General features: G+C 38.5%; 1 protein-coding gene and 1 pseudogene across 1 annotated transcript; one reads left to right on the top strand and one right to left on the bottom strand.

Moving 5' to 3' along the window:
* The first annotated feature begins 15 nt into the window (after window positions 1-15).
* LOC129348492 (RING finger protein 11-like) lies at window positions 16-4,542 on the top strand. Its single transcript, XM_055008846.1, has 2 exons — window positions 16-185; window positions 1,987-4,542. Exons 1-2 carry the CDS (start codon window positions 28-30, stop codon window positions 2,156-2,158), a joined length of 330 nt encoding a protein of 109 aa, XP_054864821.1. The 5' UTR covers window positions 16-27; the 3' UTR covers window positions 2,159-4,542.
* On the bottom strand, window positions 4,539-9,960 carry LOC129348491 (retinoid isomerohydrolase-like; annotated as a pseudogene).
* Between the last annotated feature and the right edge of the window lie 5,888 nt (window positions 9,961-15,848).

The raw sequence follows: 15,848 nt of genomic DNA, 5'->3' as shown, positions 1-15,848 counted from the left end.
TTTGTCTGTTACCAGGAGCAGGCTCACATGCCCATGTACCATCCCACGCCTAGTCAGGCCCGTCTGGCCACCCAGCTGACAGAGGAGGAGCAGATCCGCATAGCTCAGCGCATTGGCCTCATCCAGCACCTCCCTAAGGGTGTTTATGATGGAGGACAAGACGGCTCCGAGAAAAAGATCAGAGAGTGAGCATTTTATAGTTTTGCTTATATGTTTATGCTTAGCAAGGTTGCATGGGAAACACTAATGTCAATATCACATTTTTAGGTTTTTGACATTATATATAGTGTTTTTTTATATGCTAGAAGACACATCATGAGCAAAATAGCCAGTAAACACTATGACTGAGCATTCTCAGAGCATGTACTGATGACAGCTTCAAAACCACAGATTCAGACACAGCGTTTCATATCTAACAAACAATCCGGTCAACTTTCTGGGGATGACTTTCCACATCGTCTTCAGTTTGGTTCAAACATGTATGGCTAAATTACCCCAATGTTCCAACTTGCTGTTGTGTGGCACAGACTAGTTTTACAGTGTTTGAGCAGGATTTAAGTTGAGCTGGTGTGCTCAAGTTGCAGCAAGCGGCAGAAGGGTAGATGGAGAAACAAGTGGGGTCTTCATAGCCAAACTTTATAAAGGACACGACTATGTAGAATTTCACTGAAGACCTTTTAAGGCATGAAAGGAATTATTTTCATAGAAAAAAACTGATATGTTACTGTGACTGCTGTCATGTCTCTAATCTCAGATAGGAATGCATGATGTGATCGTTCTAAGAAACAAGTCATTAGCGATAAACACGTAATGGCCAAGCGCAAACAGGTTGAAGCTGCAACAGAAATATTTTACTGCTCCTGAAACAACTCCTCAATTAATAGAATAGCTCTCCAACTGGAAATCAGTTGCTATTTTGCTCATCTATAAACTGTCTGAATTCATGACATTTAAAACTTCTGTGGCAAGTTTTTGTCTCTGGTCTTAATTAATAAAAGTGCATTGACTTAAAAGCCATATATTAAGCAAAAAAGCCAAACTCTGGCCTCTTGAACCCTCTCAAAGGTTACAGTATGTTACAGTTTCTGTGTGATATATTGTCATAGATTAAATATATTTGGGCTGTTGCTGAAACAAAACAAATCACTAGATGTCATGTCAGGCCCTATGAACTGCTGATGGTCATTTTTGAACTACAATTTTAAGACATTCTCTAGGCTAAAGAAAAAGTCATTTGGTTAATTGATAATTGCATCTGATTGTAAGTTGCAGTCCCAGTAGCAGTTAAACAATTTGTTATCTGGACACAAGTTGTTTTTAACAAGAGGGGTGAAATTCTCTCTACCCTCAGATGTACGTCGCTTTTGATGAAAGTGCCTTCTAAATGAAATTGTAGAAATATAGAAATATGTTTTAAAAAGACACTTAAAATATATATATGCACTTTAAATGTTGTTGTAATTCTTAGTTTACTTGATTTTTGCTTTCTAGTTCTTAATTCACTTAGTATTTGCCCTTTTAAATCTTTTTTAGTATTATTTTTTATATTATATTTTAAAATCTTATATTTTTTTCATCTCAGAACCTTCTCAGTGTTTATTTAATGTCTACTGTTACATTAAGAGAGAGTAAGGTAATTTCGATCCTTGGTATGTCATGTACATATTGAAGAATTGACAATAAAGCTGACTTTGACTAATTTCCAGTGATGTAAGATGAAGAAAAACAGCAAAAACTAACATAATAAAAGCTGTAATCTTAAAATATCTGGCATTTTTACCTAATAAATGATGTTCTATTTTTAATTGATTATCAGAATTGTTGCCCATCAATGTTCTGTCGGCCACATTGATGAATATTTTCAGTTTTCCTGTAACCACGAAAAGAGAACTTCAGAGATGTTACAGTAATGCATAAATTCTTCAATGTTTTCTATCTGCTGTACAGTAATGTGCTTTTTAAGCTTTTCATTTTTATTGTTTTCAGATGCGTGATCTGTATGCTGGACTTTGTTTACGGGGACCCCATCCGGTTCCTGCCGTGTATGCACATCTATCACATGGACTGTATAGACGACTGGCTGATGAGATCCTTCATCTGCCCCTCTTGCATGGAGCCTGTGGATGCTGCCCTGCTCTCCACCTACGAGACCAACTGATTTTTCACCCTTCTCCCCCATGCTTAGATCAAACCCGACCCCTCCAGCCCCGAAACCTAACAGTTGCCCTCTTATAGAGTGAGAGGAGCTGACAAAAGAAAAAAAAAACGTGTTGGCTGTTGTCTTGCACTTTGAAAATTTCAAACTTCACTCACCTAATGTTGGCCTTTCATGCCCCCAGGTCTGATGCTGAGTAAGCTGGTCTTAAACATCAGTTACACAAGTCAGTAAGAAGCTGTTTCCCCACGACTTTGCATGGTTGTGTTTGTATGTGCTCGTCATGCTGAGTCAGTGTCCAGCGTTGCCGCTAACGGCGAGCACGTGTGGTTTGTGTGTGTGAGAGCTGTTTGGTGACTGTTCATTTCCACTCGAGCTGGTCTCAGTGGCGTTTCTCCTCAGCTGACTCCAGTTCACCTTCATTCCCAGCTGATGATGACTTAAATGGACAATTAGATTAACAAATTATTGACCAACGCCGAGAGGTGTTGTTGGATGTGTTTGATAAAATTTGTGGTTTCCTGTGACCGCATTAAGCAAAGCCTTTGGAACATATTGATCTCCTAAACATGCTCTCACATTAAAATGGCCAAACACTTTGAAAATACGGGAATACACGGCTGATGTTTACACTGTTGGTGTCGAAGAAACTGAGCCTCCAGCTAGGCAAGATTACAAAAAAAATATGCACACATTTTACAGAACTCACCCAAAGTATAAAAGTATGCAGTGTTCTACTTTGTGAAGATCAAAACTACATGATATTTGCCTTTGGCCACTGCTTTAAAAATGTTCAGGCATTTGAAAATATTTTGCGTTGAAGGGAAAAAATGATGTTTGTAACGTGAATGTTTCCCCAGACGATGTGTAACGTAGCTGACAGCCAATGTAAAGGGCTCATTCGTGCATGGGCAGGTGGATCAGTCAGTCAGAAATTAGACGCTTGCACACACTTTTCATCTGATCCAGAGATTTGCACTTTACTTATAGGACAGTATCTAAAACAATATATTAATATATGTACCTTATAACCTTGCACTATCAAGACTTCATTCCTTTATCTCCTGAGATGCAAAAGCTATATAGCTGGTAAAGATACTTTCAGAGCTGTCAGTAGTCACTTATCACATTGAAGTAAGCCTGAAGTTGCATTTCATGAAATCTGTGGTTTAATAGTGTGAGAATTCGCTTTGTTTTGCAATTTGGATTGTTCTTTGATTTTTGATTCTTGCGTGTAAGTGAAGGGACAGAGGATTGCTGAATTTTAAAGGAATAGTTTGACATTTTGGGATATGTGCTTGGTCTCTTTCTTGTTAAGAGTTGGCTGTAGAAAAAATTGAAACTATCATGTCTGTATAGCTGACATGATTGTTTCATACAGTTAGCATGAGGGCTGGTGCTGTGAAAACAGCTGCACTTGCTCTCTCCAAAGCTCACAAACCTTGTGTTTTTTTTGGAGTTCTGTGCTCTTTAAAAAGAAATTGTACCATCATCTTTTTTACATTTACAGACTAACAAATACCATGTAACTTGTCCCATTCATCAGCTATACCCACTTTGTTCTGTAGAAGCTCACGGGGGTAATATTAAAGGAGAGCTTAGGTATACTTGGACAAACTGTCAAACTGATATAAATGTTGCTTAATGAATTTAAGAAGTGCTGGTTAGCTAGTTTTTGAGCTTTGGACAAAGCCAGGCTTCCAGTCTTGATACTACATCAAGTTAATTGCTTCTCTGGTCCAGATTTTTAATTTGCATTGAGAGATGACGGTTATGTCAGCCTTTATCTCTTGGCAAGAGAGTAACTAATGTTGAAATATTCCTTTAAAAAATACTGAAAGGCTCTGCTGGCAGTTAAGCTGTTTAATTATACATCTACAATACTGCAGTTTCGCTTTCTCCACACTTACCTATACATGACATCATATTTTTATGTTTTGTTACACTAAAATGAGTGTTTTTATTTTATTTTCATTCACCGTAGCAGTAGTTAGAATCACTGCTTTCCTTTAGAATCGTGCCATTGTTTGGTGCTGGTGGTGTTGGTGTCTTTTTTTTCAGTTACTTGTGTTTTACTTTAACGTGTTCTGTTACAATTATGTAAAACCCACTGCGTATTTAGGACATAAAGTATATAAATATTACACTGGTTTCAGTCTGACTGCAAACCTCTGTCCCAGCTGAATTTCAAAGTGTGAGAGACTTCTCTTATGGTGTGACAGTCAAAAGTGAGATATTATTGTTCTCCACTGAGCTTTCCTTTGCTGTGTTTTTCAATTTGAGTTTATTCTGATCATTAATATTTCCTGTAACCTTGTTTTACTTCTTTCTTTTCAGAAGGCTGAGAAGCCCTCGTGTAAAAAAAAAAATAAAGGAGAAAAACTATATTTGGGTTTGTTTAATTAAACAAATTAAAACAGACCATCAACCCACACCTCCCGACTAGGAAAATCAGCAAGTAAAATGGACTAAATGCATGCAAAGGGGCAGATTTGTGGCTGTGTGATTACCAAAATGAGAGATTACAGAATATACAAATGCAAAATATTCCTTTGAGCCTTTCGTTAGAGCAATCCTAAAATCTGGCAGTGGAGTGGAAAACGTGACTTCGTAATCATGGTTCTCCTTTTTGATTGGTGAGCTCAATCTGTATTGGTGATGGTTAGTGTTTGTTTTCCTCTGCCTGCATCAGCTGTGCAGGAAACATACGAATACAATTCCCTGTTTCAAGTGTCTGTTTTTGCATGATGCATAATTATCTGAGATTGGAGTCACAGCGACTAAAACAGAAGGCAAATCCTCTGCTTATGTAAACTGAAATGTGGCGTCCATGGGGTCATGACATCGCACACAAGGGCCACACGTCCGTCTTAATCCACTGAAAAAGAACAATTGATTGCAACATGCCCTTTCTTTCCTCAGCTTAGGCACTAACACAGTTAATCAGCTTTGTAGTGCTGCAAGATCTGCATGCTTTTGCTTTTCAGATTAGATTTAGACAACTTTGAGCAACACAAGAAGGACATGGAAAGGTCACTCGTTAAAATGTGACCATAATGAGATTTTGTATGGCAACATATTAAATCTCTGCAAATATCTGGAGAATTTAGGCTGAAAGGTTAATTGGCCCAGTTGTATTTGCTTTAATGTCAGTTGGTCTATCAAGAGAAATACTTCCTTGTTTTAATTTAATGTTACAAATGTATCAAGATAGAACCCTATCAAAATAAAAAAACAACATCCTTTTGTCTCAGTGGACAGCCCTTGTGCTGGAAGGAATTCGGTGTGGTGTTCAGAAATATTAAAGCTACTCTGTATCTCAAATGAAAGTCAGGATCACTTGTCATGATCCACTGCTGCCTAGCAAGTAGCACATGAACATACCATTTAATAGATCAATACAAAACAGAAAAGTGCATTCATTTTGACACATTTACCTTTGCAACCATGAACTATGCGTGTGAAACCTCAAATCCACTCTCTTGTAGTATCGCGGCTCAGGAGGGACCCAACACTCTACGCTAGCCACAAATGAGGACATATACTGATTTTTTTGTCAACAAAAACAACTTTATTCTTCTAACCCGATAATATTTCTTGTCTTTCCTTATTATCGTTTTAATACTGAGTGGCAATTGATAACCAAGAAATGGTTGATTATTGTTGATACCCAAAGAGATGCATGATTACGGTTTGTACATCCCATGAAAGGTGACAGGAATGGAGCACTCCACCTCTGCTCTGGCGACTTCAGACAGGTCCTTGGCGTTGAGGATGAGGAGATATGCAGGCCTCTGGAACCAGGAGCCGCTACGATGGTAAGCAGTACTCCTGTGAGAACGGCAGAAAACCAGCCTTGCGTATTTAATGATCTTGAATTAATTACAACTAACCTTAACGCAGTTCCCATCACTGTACTTTAATTGCTGCTTTCTTACCGTCATCCTCATCCACCGCCTCAGGAGTCTGAACAAACAGGGGCTCTGAGGGGTAGGAGTCTGGCTCCTGCCATACCCAAGTCTCCTTGGTCTTCACGTTTAACTTGCAGATCTACACACAGGTTAGAGAAAAATCAGCTGACGAGCCTGCTCTCCTCCGTTCTCAACTTAAAATCAGGTGTTTAACTCTCTTACCCTGTCTGGAATGAAATGGTTAAGACCAAGGCCGTAGGCGTAGGTGTAGTTCTTCCCTCCGTACCTCTCGTAGTTAATCTGAGGAAATTCAAAGGCTGCAAAACCCCAACAACAATAAATTATTAAACAATGAAGATCCTTCCAGCATCTAGTAAAATCTCATGTGTGCTTGGGAGTGTACTGGCACCTTGGCGTGGTCCGGAGAACAGTATCTCAGGCTCCAGCCAGATCATCCCGTCAGCGTGCATCGTGGCTGTAGCTGTGGTGTATGAAGACTCACAAGATTCTTCCCCTGCTCCTCCTACATCAAGCAATGACAACAAAGGAGATGAGACTTTTCAAATTAGACATCTGTAGGTTGAGTTTCATGTCCATGTGATGAAGAAGATCATTGGCTCACCTTGTGGATGTCCAGGGGAATGACGTATCTGCGCACCTCCGGTTGAGGCGCCATCATGGCCGCCTTTTTCACCTCGTCCCAGTTGGCTCTCAGGTTGGCCAGCCACAGGTAGTTGTAAACAAACTCAAAACTGCAGAGAGAAAGAATAATGAATAACAATTTCTCTGAATCAAACAAATCTGCAAAGGATATATGAAAATGCAACTATCCAGTTACCCTTTCCATGCACACAGGTCAACAACAACAAATCCTTGGTCCTCATAGGTGTTGATGTGGTGAAACATGCCAATGGGTGCTCCTTTGAACTTGTGATCGATGTACTCTCCTGGGTCTTTCCTAGCAATGTGGAACAAGGTCTGTAAAAGTACATCAAAACAGATGAGTTTCAGCGAGGAGAGCACCTGATAACATGGGTTTAGTGCATTTAAGATGGATGTTTGAGCATATGAGTCTACTCCAAGTTTTTACCCCTTGGCTCTCATTGGACTCGAAGCAGTCCATGTAGTTGGAGCCTCGGATACTCCAGGCACTCAGGAACTTCAGCAGGTTGATTTTCACAGGAGTCTCCACGAAGACAAAGTAGTTCTCTGACATGCCGAAGCTGTGTTTTATGAAAAAAGAAGATAAAAACGTAGACTTTATGCCTTAATATTTATGTCAAGTTGAACCAAAATTGAGTGCAAAACCACAAACCTGTGCACGTAGGAGGGCTTGAACCTCTCATGGCTGGGGAACTGCACCACCCACCCTTGGACTTCTCAATGGGATCAGATTTATCTGGGAAAAAAGGTGGTGATATTTGAGAAATATCACTGTGATACACTTACACTTTCCTTCTTTTCTGTTTCCCTTGCATAGCTTTAAGGTTGTTTTAAAATCCTCACTGTCTGACAGCGTTAGCCTGCTCCAGTTCCTCTTAAATTTATGTGTTTACACTGTGAGAACCAGTCAAACACAAGCTTTTATCCAGTGCATCTCATTTCTCCTTTGATAAGAAATTTATATTTGAGCACTTGAGCCTTCATATTTCGATTCAGACCCCAGACTGTATTTTTAATGAATGTGAGCATTCCAGCTGTAAATATTTTAGATTAAGCATCCTTTTATATCAGCACATTTAGCCTGACATAGTTGGCATCTTTGGAAGACTGCACTAGCTTAATTTTTGGACATCAGACCATGCCAGCTTGTTTTAAAATTTTAAGTCCAGGTTGCGATTTACCTGCTTATTTTTAGCACAAACTGAGCAGAGTTTAAGGAGAGGCCACTGCTATACAAGTGTCTCTTTGTGTTTACTGTTACATGCAGCGCTGATCCGAACCTTTCTGTGTGGGTGGGATCCGGACAATGTTGTAGGCCAGTGTTGCCCCTTTTCCCATGCAGTTTCCGATGTTGTACACAGTCCCATCTCTCTCAATATGAGGGTGGGCTGTCACCCCATTAATATTGATGTAGTTGCACATATCCACCTGTGGAGAAAATAAAAGCATTTTACTGAGCCAACAAAAATTCAGAGCTTCAAAGCGGTGAAATCAGTCTCCCAGCTTGAATTCTGCTAAATGTACTGCTGTACCTTCTTCAGCGTCTCCAGTGTATCAGGGTTTACTTTAGTGATGTAGTTGGTTTCTGTTACAGCGTAGAAATCCTCACCGACAGGGTAGACATTCACCAAGCAGTTGTCTGTGACCTCGACACCTTTGAAGTAAGAGAAAAACCTGCAAACAGAAAGAAGACAAAGACTGTAGCCTATTCAATGGTGTAACAAAAAAAGGAACCCAGAGGAGAATACTACAAATACAATGATTTGTCGCTTTTAAATACACTTTCAGTTTTCATCCCTACAGTGAAAAGCATTCAGATGATAGCGAGGAAAACTGGCACTTATGCAACCAACCTGGAGAAGATGTTTTTGCAGGGATCAGGGTATGCAAATGTACCAAACTCAGTGATCACCACACGCTTCTCTGTGATGGCTCGCACATAGGCATCTGTTCTGACAAACCTGAATGGAGGAAAAAATGAAAACGAATTTCACCCCAAAATATTAAACATCCATTATGATAAAAAGAAAAGATTTCACTGAAATTCAATGTTCACTACCCTTAAAATCTGCATGATTCTGTGGAGGTAATGTGCTAAAATGATAGATTAAACAGCCTCATGTTTGCAGCAGCATTTCATTCAGAAGTGTTTAATGGACTTGTACTCTATGGGCAGCTTGATTTGAAAAGTCACAAAACATTCATTATGCAACAACAACAGAGATCTGATGCTCACACAGTTTCAAATCTCTGTATGTTTAATATAATGTGGCATTAAGTAAATCATCCAGTCTGAAAATGTAGTTTCCTTGAAGTCTTACTTTCGGAAGTAGGTGACCTGGCCATTCTTGAAGTCGAACTTGTGCATCAGGGCCTGGCCATCAAAGAGGTGATAGAAAGGTTCATCTCCAACCTCGAAGAGCCCAGGTCCCAAACGGAGAAGACTTCCCTTCAGAAATGAAGGGATCCTACCTGAAGAACATACAAGAATTACAGAGAGTGTTTAATGTCTTGGGTTGTACAGATCCATTATAAAAACAATAAGAAAAGATAATAGAACAAGTCTAGCTATGTGCACATTTCCAAAACAGTTCAGTACGTATGTGAATGCCAAAGAACCATTTGCCTGTTGTCTATTTATGTCTGAAACATGCAAACAAACCTGTGACGGTTGCTGGAAGAGTCTCAGACAGCTCCTCACACGTCTCAAAAATCTTCCTGTAGCCACCAGCTGGGTGTTCAAATCTGTGTTATTAAAAAGTAAACATGTCAACATACATTGCAGCCAAGTAAATTAAAGTTGATTTTCAGCTATTTAAATGTATGTGTCTGTTCGTTTAAGTAGCTAACAAGTCATGCAGCTCCTGGTATAGCAGTTCAGCATGAGCTTTTAAATCCCACAGGAGCTTAACCTAATGCTGACATACTAACTAGTCCAGCCGCTGTGTAAAAGTTACAAGATCAACTTCAAGACATGTATATATGAGCTGAACAAGACTTTTGCAAAATGTGAAAAAATACTTCCCCACTTGTTACCTTTATGTCATTACTGAGTAAATAAAACACATCCAGATTCATTAAAGACTCACCGGCTGACCATGGTTCCTCCTCGTTATGGCAACACACAAAGCAAACTCTCCGGTCACTTCTGAACTGGAAGCCTCTGAATCTCCCAGTGGCTTCGGGGTATTTATTCGTCTGGTCCACCTCACAGTTGCTATAAATCTTTCTCCCGGCCAATCATGTCACACTGTGAACAAAAATCCCATTGTGCCAATATCCTCTGTTTGGTGACCCAATGGCTGCCCCCCTCAAACCGGATTTATTGCAGAGAATATGTATTGCAGAGAACCATGCTTGGCAGAAGTGTTGCAAGAAAACATGTGATTTTTTTTGTTTGTTTTTACAATTGTGTCAACTGTTCAGATGTTTAAGTCACACTACGCGCGTTATATTTCAGCACTGATGCAACATATAAGACTACAGAAGAACATTAGATTTAGATTAATAGAAAGTGATTTAGAATCTGTGGGAGCCACATTAAAAGCATGTACATGCTGACAGCCTTGGTTACATATGTGTCACATTTTTAGATTTTCAAAGGTGCGAATTTATAGAAAGAGCCATTATGAGTGCTAAATTTACCAGAAGGACCCTGTAGTTGAGGAAAATACTTCCACTGTATTTTTGATTAAATAACAGTTTTCTGACAAATGCACTACTAGAATGAAGCTATTAATATCATTTATTGCAGAACAACTAACAGTGAGCTGCTCTTATTTGGTGATGTTGTACAATGACTATCACACATGATGTTAATTAGATTAAACGTGGTCAGTTGCTCTTTGGTCTGATCACAAAATGCCCAACTTGCTTGTCTCGGTGCCACTATAATCCAGGTGTAGGGATTATGCTTGCCATAGCCCCAAGACAAACGGTGCATTGTTTCTCCTGGGAAACAACATTATTAGGAGAGAGAGTTTCGCCAGAAGCTGTTTTGTCACTGTCACGCAGAGTTGTGACGTGGCTGAACCAGCCGACACATGTGGGCCAAATGAATGGGCAAAATTAAACATTGTTGTGATAATCTGTTTATGAAAAAATAGAGCGAGAGTCAGGGATTGAGTGCTACCTCCTACAAGCATTTGTTTTGTTTTCTGGGGCTCTCAAACGTATGCCAAGTTAGAGTTTATGAAAGGGGTCCAAACCACCCATCAGATCCATCTCCACAACTATTTAGTTAACGCGATTCATTGTTTAAGACGATGCGATTATGCTGAAAGCTCCAGAATACAATATATATACTCCATCCCAAATAATGATGCTGGGTTTTAATTTTACATATGCAAAATTAGCAACATGTTCTTATGCATTAACACATAATCAATATTTTAATGTTGTAGTTGGAGCATTTGAATCATTTTAACTTGTATATACTGCCGGGTAGTTTTATTTGATAAAATGTCATATCACATTTTGCAAAATGATTATTGCTTTGTCTCTGAAATCTTAATCTGAAAAGAAACAATAAACAACAGCAGTCATTTAAATGTAGCAGTCAAATAAAATGGAAATACCTGAGTAAAGTACACGTGGATTGTACCTAATTAGAGCAGTAGATGTATTGAATATGCAATATCAACAATACTTAAATGCCTGCAAACAGATCAAACCAATACAAGCTCAATCAGTGGTGGGAGAGGAAATATCCACAGAGGAGAAGCACCGTGAAAGCTGATGATGATGGTAAAGTAATGGCAAAGATATGGATGGTTTATTTCCCCATCAATACTCAAGACAGGGCGACCTCTGCTGGTTATTCATTGCACATGCAGAGTGTTGTATACAGGCTTTCGCACGCTGATAAACAAAAATATAATTACACTGAGCGATAATATGAGTCAAAAATAAAAAAACGATAACTTGTGATATATATATATATATATATATGTATGTATATATGTATATGTATATGTATATATGTATATATATGTATATGTATATATGTATATATGTATATATGTATATATATGTATATATATGTATATATGTATATATATATATATATATATATATATATATATATATATATATATATATATATATATATATATATATATATATATATATATATATATATATATATATATATATATATATATATGGTCCGTGTATTTATCTGGCAGTTGGATATTCCGTTCTGAAACGGGTATTGAAAACAAAAAGCGAGTGGTTATTTGATCTTCGTTTTAAAATACAAAAATTAAAATTGAAATACAAGGCGTTTTTCCTTTTCGTGATCAAAAAGGGATGTACGAAATTTTAAAAATGCTTTGATTTTCATTTTAGATTTAGAATAACAAAAAAATAAAATCCGTTAGAGACAGAAACGAAAAAAAGGTCAGTTTTTTTCATTCTCTGAGACCGGAAGTGGTCATCAGCAAGTGTGGAGCCAAACGACAACAAGATTCTCAGAGGGCGGAGCCAGAGAGCAGCGATTGGTCAGACCATAGATAATATAGAAGACAGCACGCTAGCGTATCTAGTCTTTGTATATCTACGGTCGGCACGTCTGGTAGCATCTCTGGCTGCTGTTTTCCTTGTTTTTGGAGTAAAACACGGTAAGAAGAAAAATACTTCTAACCAGTAGCGTTGTTTTGTTGTACGTTAAGTCAGCGACTTGTGAAGAGTTGTGTTTTGTCGTGTTTGAGCAGTTGATCCGGACGCGTTAGCTAGCTAAGCGGCTAAGTTAGCTAGCGGGCTAATTAACACAGGTGGCTAACTTACCGCTGAACACCTGTGTTAGTTGCTGCCGCAGCTGTCCGTCGTTATTAGACTGACCTTCTCAACCTGAATTTCTCTGCTGTGCATTTTAGCTTTTAAAAAAAGTTATTTTACTTTAAGGTTAACTGAAACCCGTTGAGCTGCACTGAAGTTTAACATTCAGCTAAACTGCGCTTAACTTAACATTGCGCAACATGACCTCTCTGAATCTCCATAATTTCATTAAATTCCTTCTCTTTTCCACTGCTCAAGTTCAATCCAGTATATAAAATGACATAAATAGTGAATAACCAGCCATTGTATTTATTTATTACTGCATGTATTTGTAGTAAAACATGAGTTGAAACATCCTACTTTTGGATCTAGAACTGCACAAGCCGTTCATTTTCAGTCACCTGATGAGTTAAACTCCCCTTTTTATGTGAGGTTGAAGCAGAAAGTCTGAGTTAACAAAGAAAGTTGTTCATAATTTGTGATACCTGTTATCTCTGACTGAGGCTTTAGATTTTGTTGAGCTGATTTACACGTAGAAACTTTGTTCAGGAAAATTTCTCAGTAGCTCAGAGGACAGGCTGCTTTTTACACAACTTTGTAAGAGAATGTCTGTCAATGCTTTCAGCAGAATTTAGAAACACAACACTTCCTAAACAGATATTTTGAGGCTGTGAGGTTGAACGTTTGAGAGTATATCAGTGTGTTTGTTTGTGGTCTTTCTGTTTCTAGGTGGAAGCTGAATTAGTGAGGATGAGTCCTGCTCCTGTCATCTCTAAGCTCCTAACACATCTTTACCTGCACATGAGGAAAATCACTCCTGTAGAATGCAGGTATGTTTGTCATTATTATAAAAAGATGTTGCCTGGTGACCTGTCAGAAACCCATTATGCAGAGTCAGCCAAAATAATGTTTACACACATCAGGAAAAGAAAAACTTGCATAAATATTTCAATACCAAATGTATTCAGACATCAAGAGATTAATAAAAGTTATCTTTGGCCTCTACAATTACAAGAGGTGCTCAAAGTGGTGGCCAGTGGCTTCCAGACATTTCTGTTGTGTTGTAGACGTCACTTGTTGATGCTCCATTCATGAGGGTAGCGCCATCTGTTGGGAAAACATCGTACAACAGGACACAGAGTTATCGTGATTTAATCAAACTTAGAATTTCACAATTATTTTGGCTGACTCTGAACTTAATGAGAACAAAACTGTCATTTAATTGTTGCTCTTAAAGCTTCTTTAGTGAAAACCAGCTGGTGTTCTGCTTTGAAACAAACTGCTGTTGAGGTCTGTGTTTTTAGGTTTAACCCCACAGTTTCTGAATGAACTGATAGTTTGTTTGTTTTTTCCTGATCAATGTGGACGTTATAATTGATGGTAACATTTACTGATCATATAATCAGCATGACAATATAACAGTATAACATTTTGACCACCTGACTAATACTGTGTTGGTCCCTTTATGCTGCTAAAACTCCTCTGACCCAGTGGTTCATCAGAACCTCTGGGGATGTCCTGTGGATTCTGTGGATCCTGTGGGTTGCAGGGTGGGTCCTACCTAGACCAGGCTGATCCTGGACCATCCCACAGATGCTCAATCAGATCTGGATGTGGGGAGTGTGGAACCCAGGTGAACAGCTTAGCTCTGTTGTGTTCCTCAGACCACTCCTGAGCAGTTTTAAGTTTGTCCTGCTGAGGGTGGCAGCTGGCATCAAGGACTGCTGTTGCCATGGAGACTAGGGGGTTGTTTGTCCTGCAGTGTTTAGGTGGTGGTACATGTCAAACATCCACATGAACGTCAAGGTTTCCCAGCAGAACGTTGCATTAGAACAAGATGATGGATGTTGTTCTCTTCAGCTGTCAGTGGTCAGAATGTTGTGGCTGATTGGTGGATCTGTCTGCCTTTACTCTGACATCCAGAGTTATACAAAAGTGTAGTATGTGTGCAGTGCAGAAGACATTTACTTTATTGTCTGCAGTTTTTTGTTTTTTTTTTTAAGGGAGAGCATTTTTTTTTATCCACCTGAAGAAGACCTAATCTTTCCCTTCAAAGGATAGTTAATTGTTACTATGGCTTCCATAGTGGTCCCATCAGAGAAAATCATATCCATATACAGAGTTTTATTAATTCCAGGGCTGGTTCAGTAAAGATTATAATAATAACTACATCAGATAATTCTTGGTCGCAGTTGGAATTTTGCAGCCTGAGAGATGGTTGAGAAGGTTTGCAGTTCTTGTTTTAGCAAAATATGTTATAATAGAAGATCTTTATTGTCATTGTACATGAAATTATCTGCAAACCAGCAAAGTGTATCAGTCTGAGGTATCTAAAAATAAATAAGTAAAGAAAAATGCTTCTAAAGCCAATAATAAACAGAATATTTTGAGGGAATGTTCTAAAAAGGAAAGAAAAGCTCCATTCTCACTCCTCTCAGGATAAACTGTCATTAAAATTGACTTTAAATTTAGCTTCAACACAAGATAAAAACATTTACTTTCATTACTGATGTTAAGTTTTAATAAAGTTCATGCTACTTTTATAAAATGATGAAAGTGAATAAATTGTATTTCTGTGATCTGTGTTTGATTTCTGTCTTTTCTCCTGTCATCCAGATGTTCAGAGGGAGATGATGCCACATCTGGTCCAGCTGATGGAAGGTCTTGAAGTTCTCTGACTGGCCTCGACTGAAGATGGTCGTCTCACTGGATTTAAGGTTCAGATGCTCAGTAACAAACTCCACCAATGAGCCAACAGGGAAGCTTTAGGTTTATTAAATGTTGCTATGAAGGTATCGCTGTTTTTCTTTGTGAATGCAATGTGCTCCAACTGAAACTTGAATTAGAACTTAGAAGTAAATCCTTCCATCTGAAAGGATTTAGTTGCATTAATAACCTCATAACATTCTAATTTTTATTCCAGTCTTGGTTGAAAATAGAATCTCTGTATTGATTCTGGTAAAAACTGAACTTCACAGCATGTTGAAGCAAAACAACCAGATGAAAACTGTGATGGTGTTGGATTGTCAGACTGTAATGTTGCAGCTCAAAGCAGCTTTTCTAGCTCAGTTCATTCTGACATTCAGCTATGAATCAACACAACAGATGGTGATCCATGCTTTGGAAGTCTCTGAAATGAGCGTTATCAGCAGTAATCAAGTGTTCATTTGATGAACTTCATTTCCTAAAACATCCAGAATTGGAGCTCATATCTTTGGCAGCTGTAAAGTTTCTGCTCCTTCAAAGTTCACAACACAATGAATGAATTCCTAAAACACCCTCAATGCTGGAGAGCGTTTGATGCTGAAGCAGTGATCAGTTTTTCTGTTTCTCCTCTGGAG

Source organism: Amphiprion ocellaris, unplaced genomic scaffold (genome assembly GCF_022539595.1).
Source record: "Amphiprion ocellaris isolate individual 3 ecotype Okinawa unplaced genomic scaffold, ASM2253959v1 Aocel_unscaffolded291, whole genome shotgun sequence".
In the NCBI taxonomy this organism is placed as follows: Eukaryota; Metazoa; Chordata; class Actinopteri; family Pomacentridae; genus Amphiprion; species Amphiprion ocellaris.
Note: the sequence above shows the minus strand (reverse complement) of the source record. Positions and strands in the feature narration are given on the sequence as shown.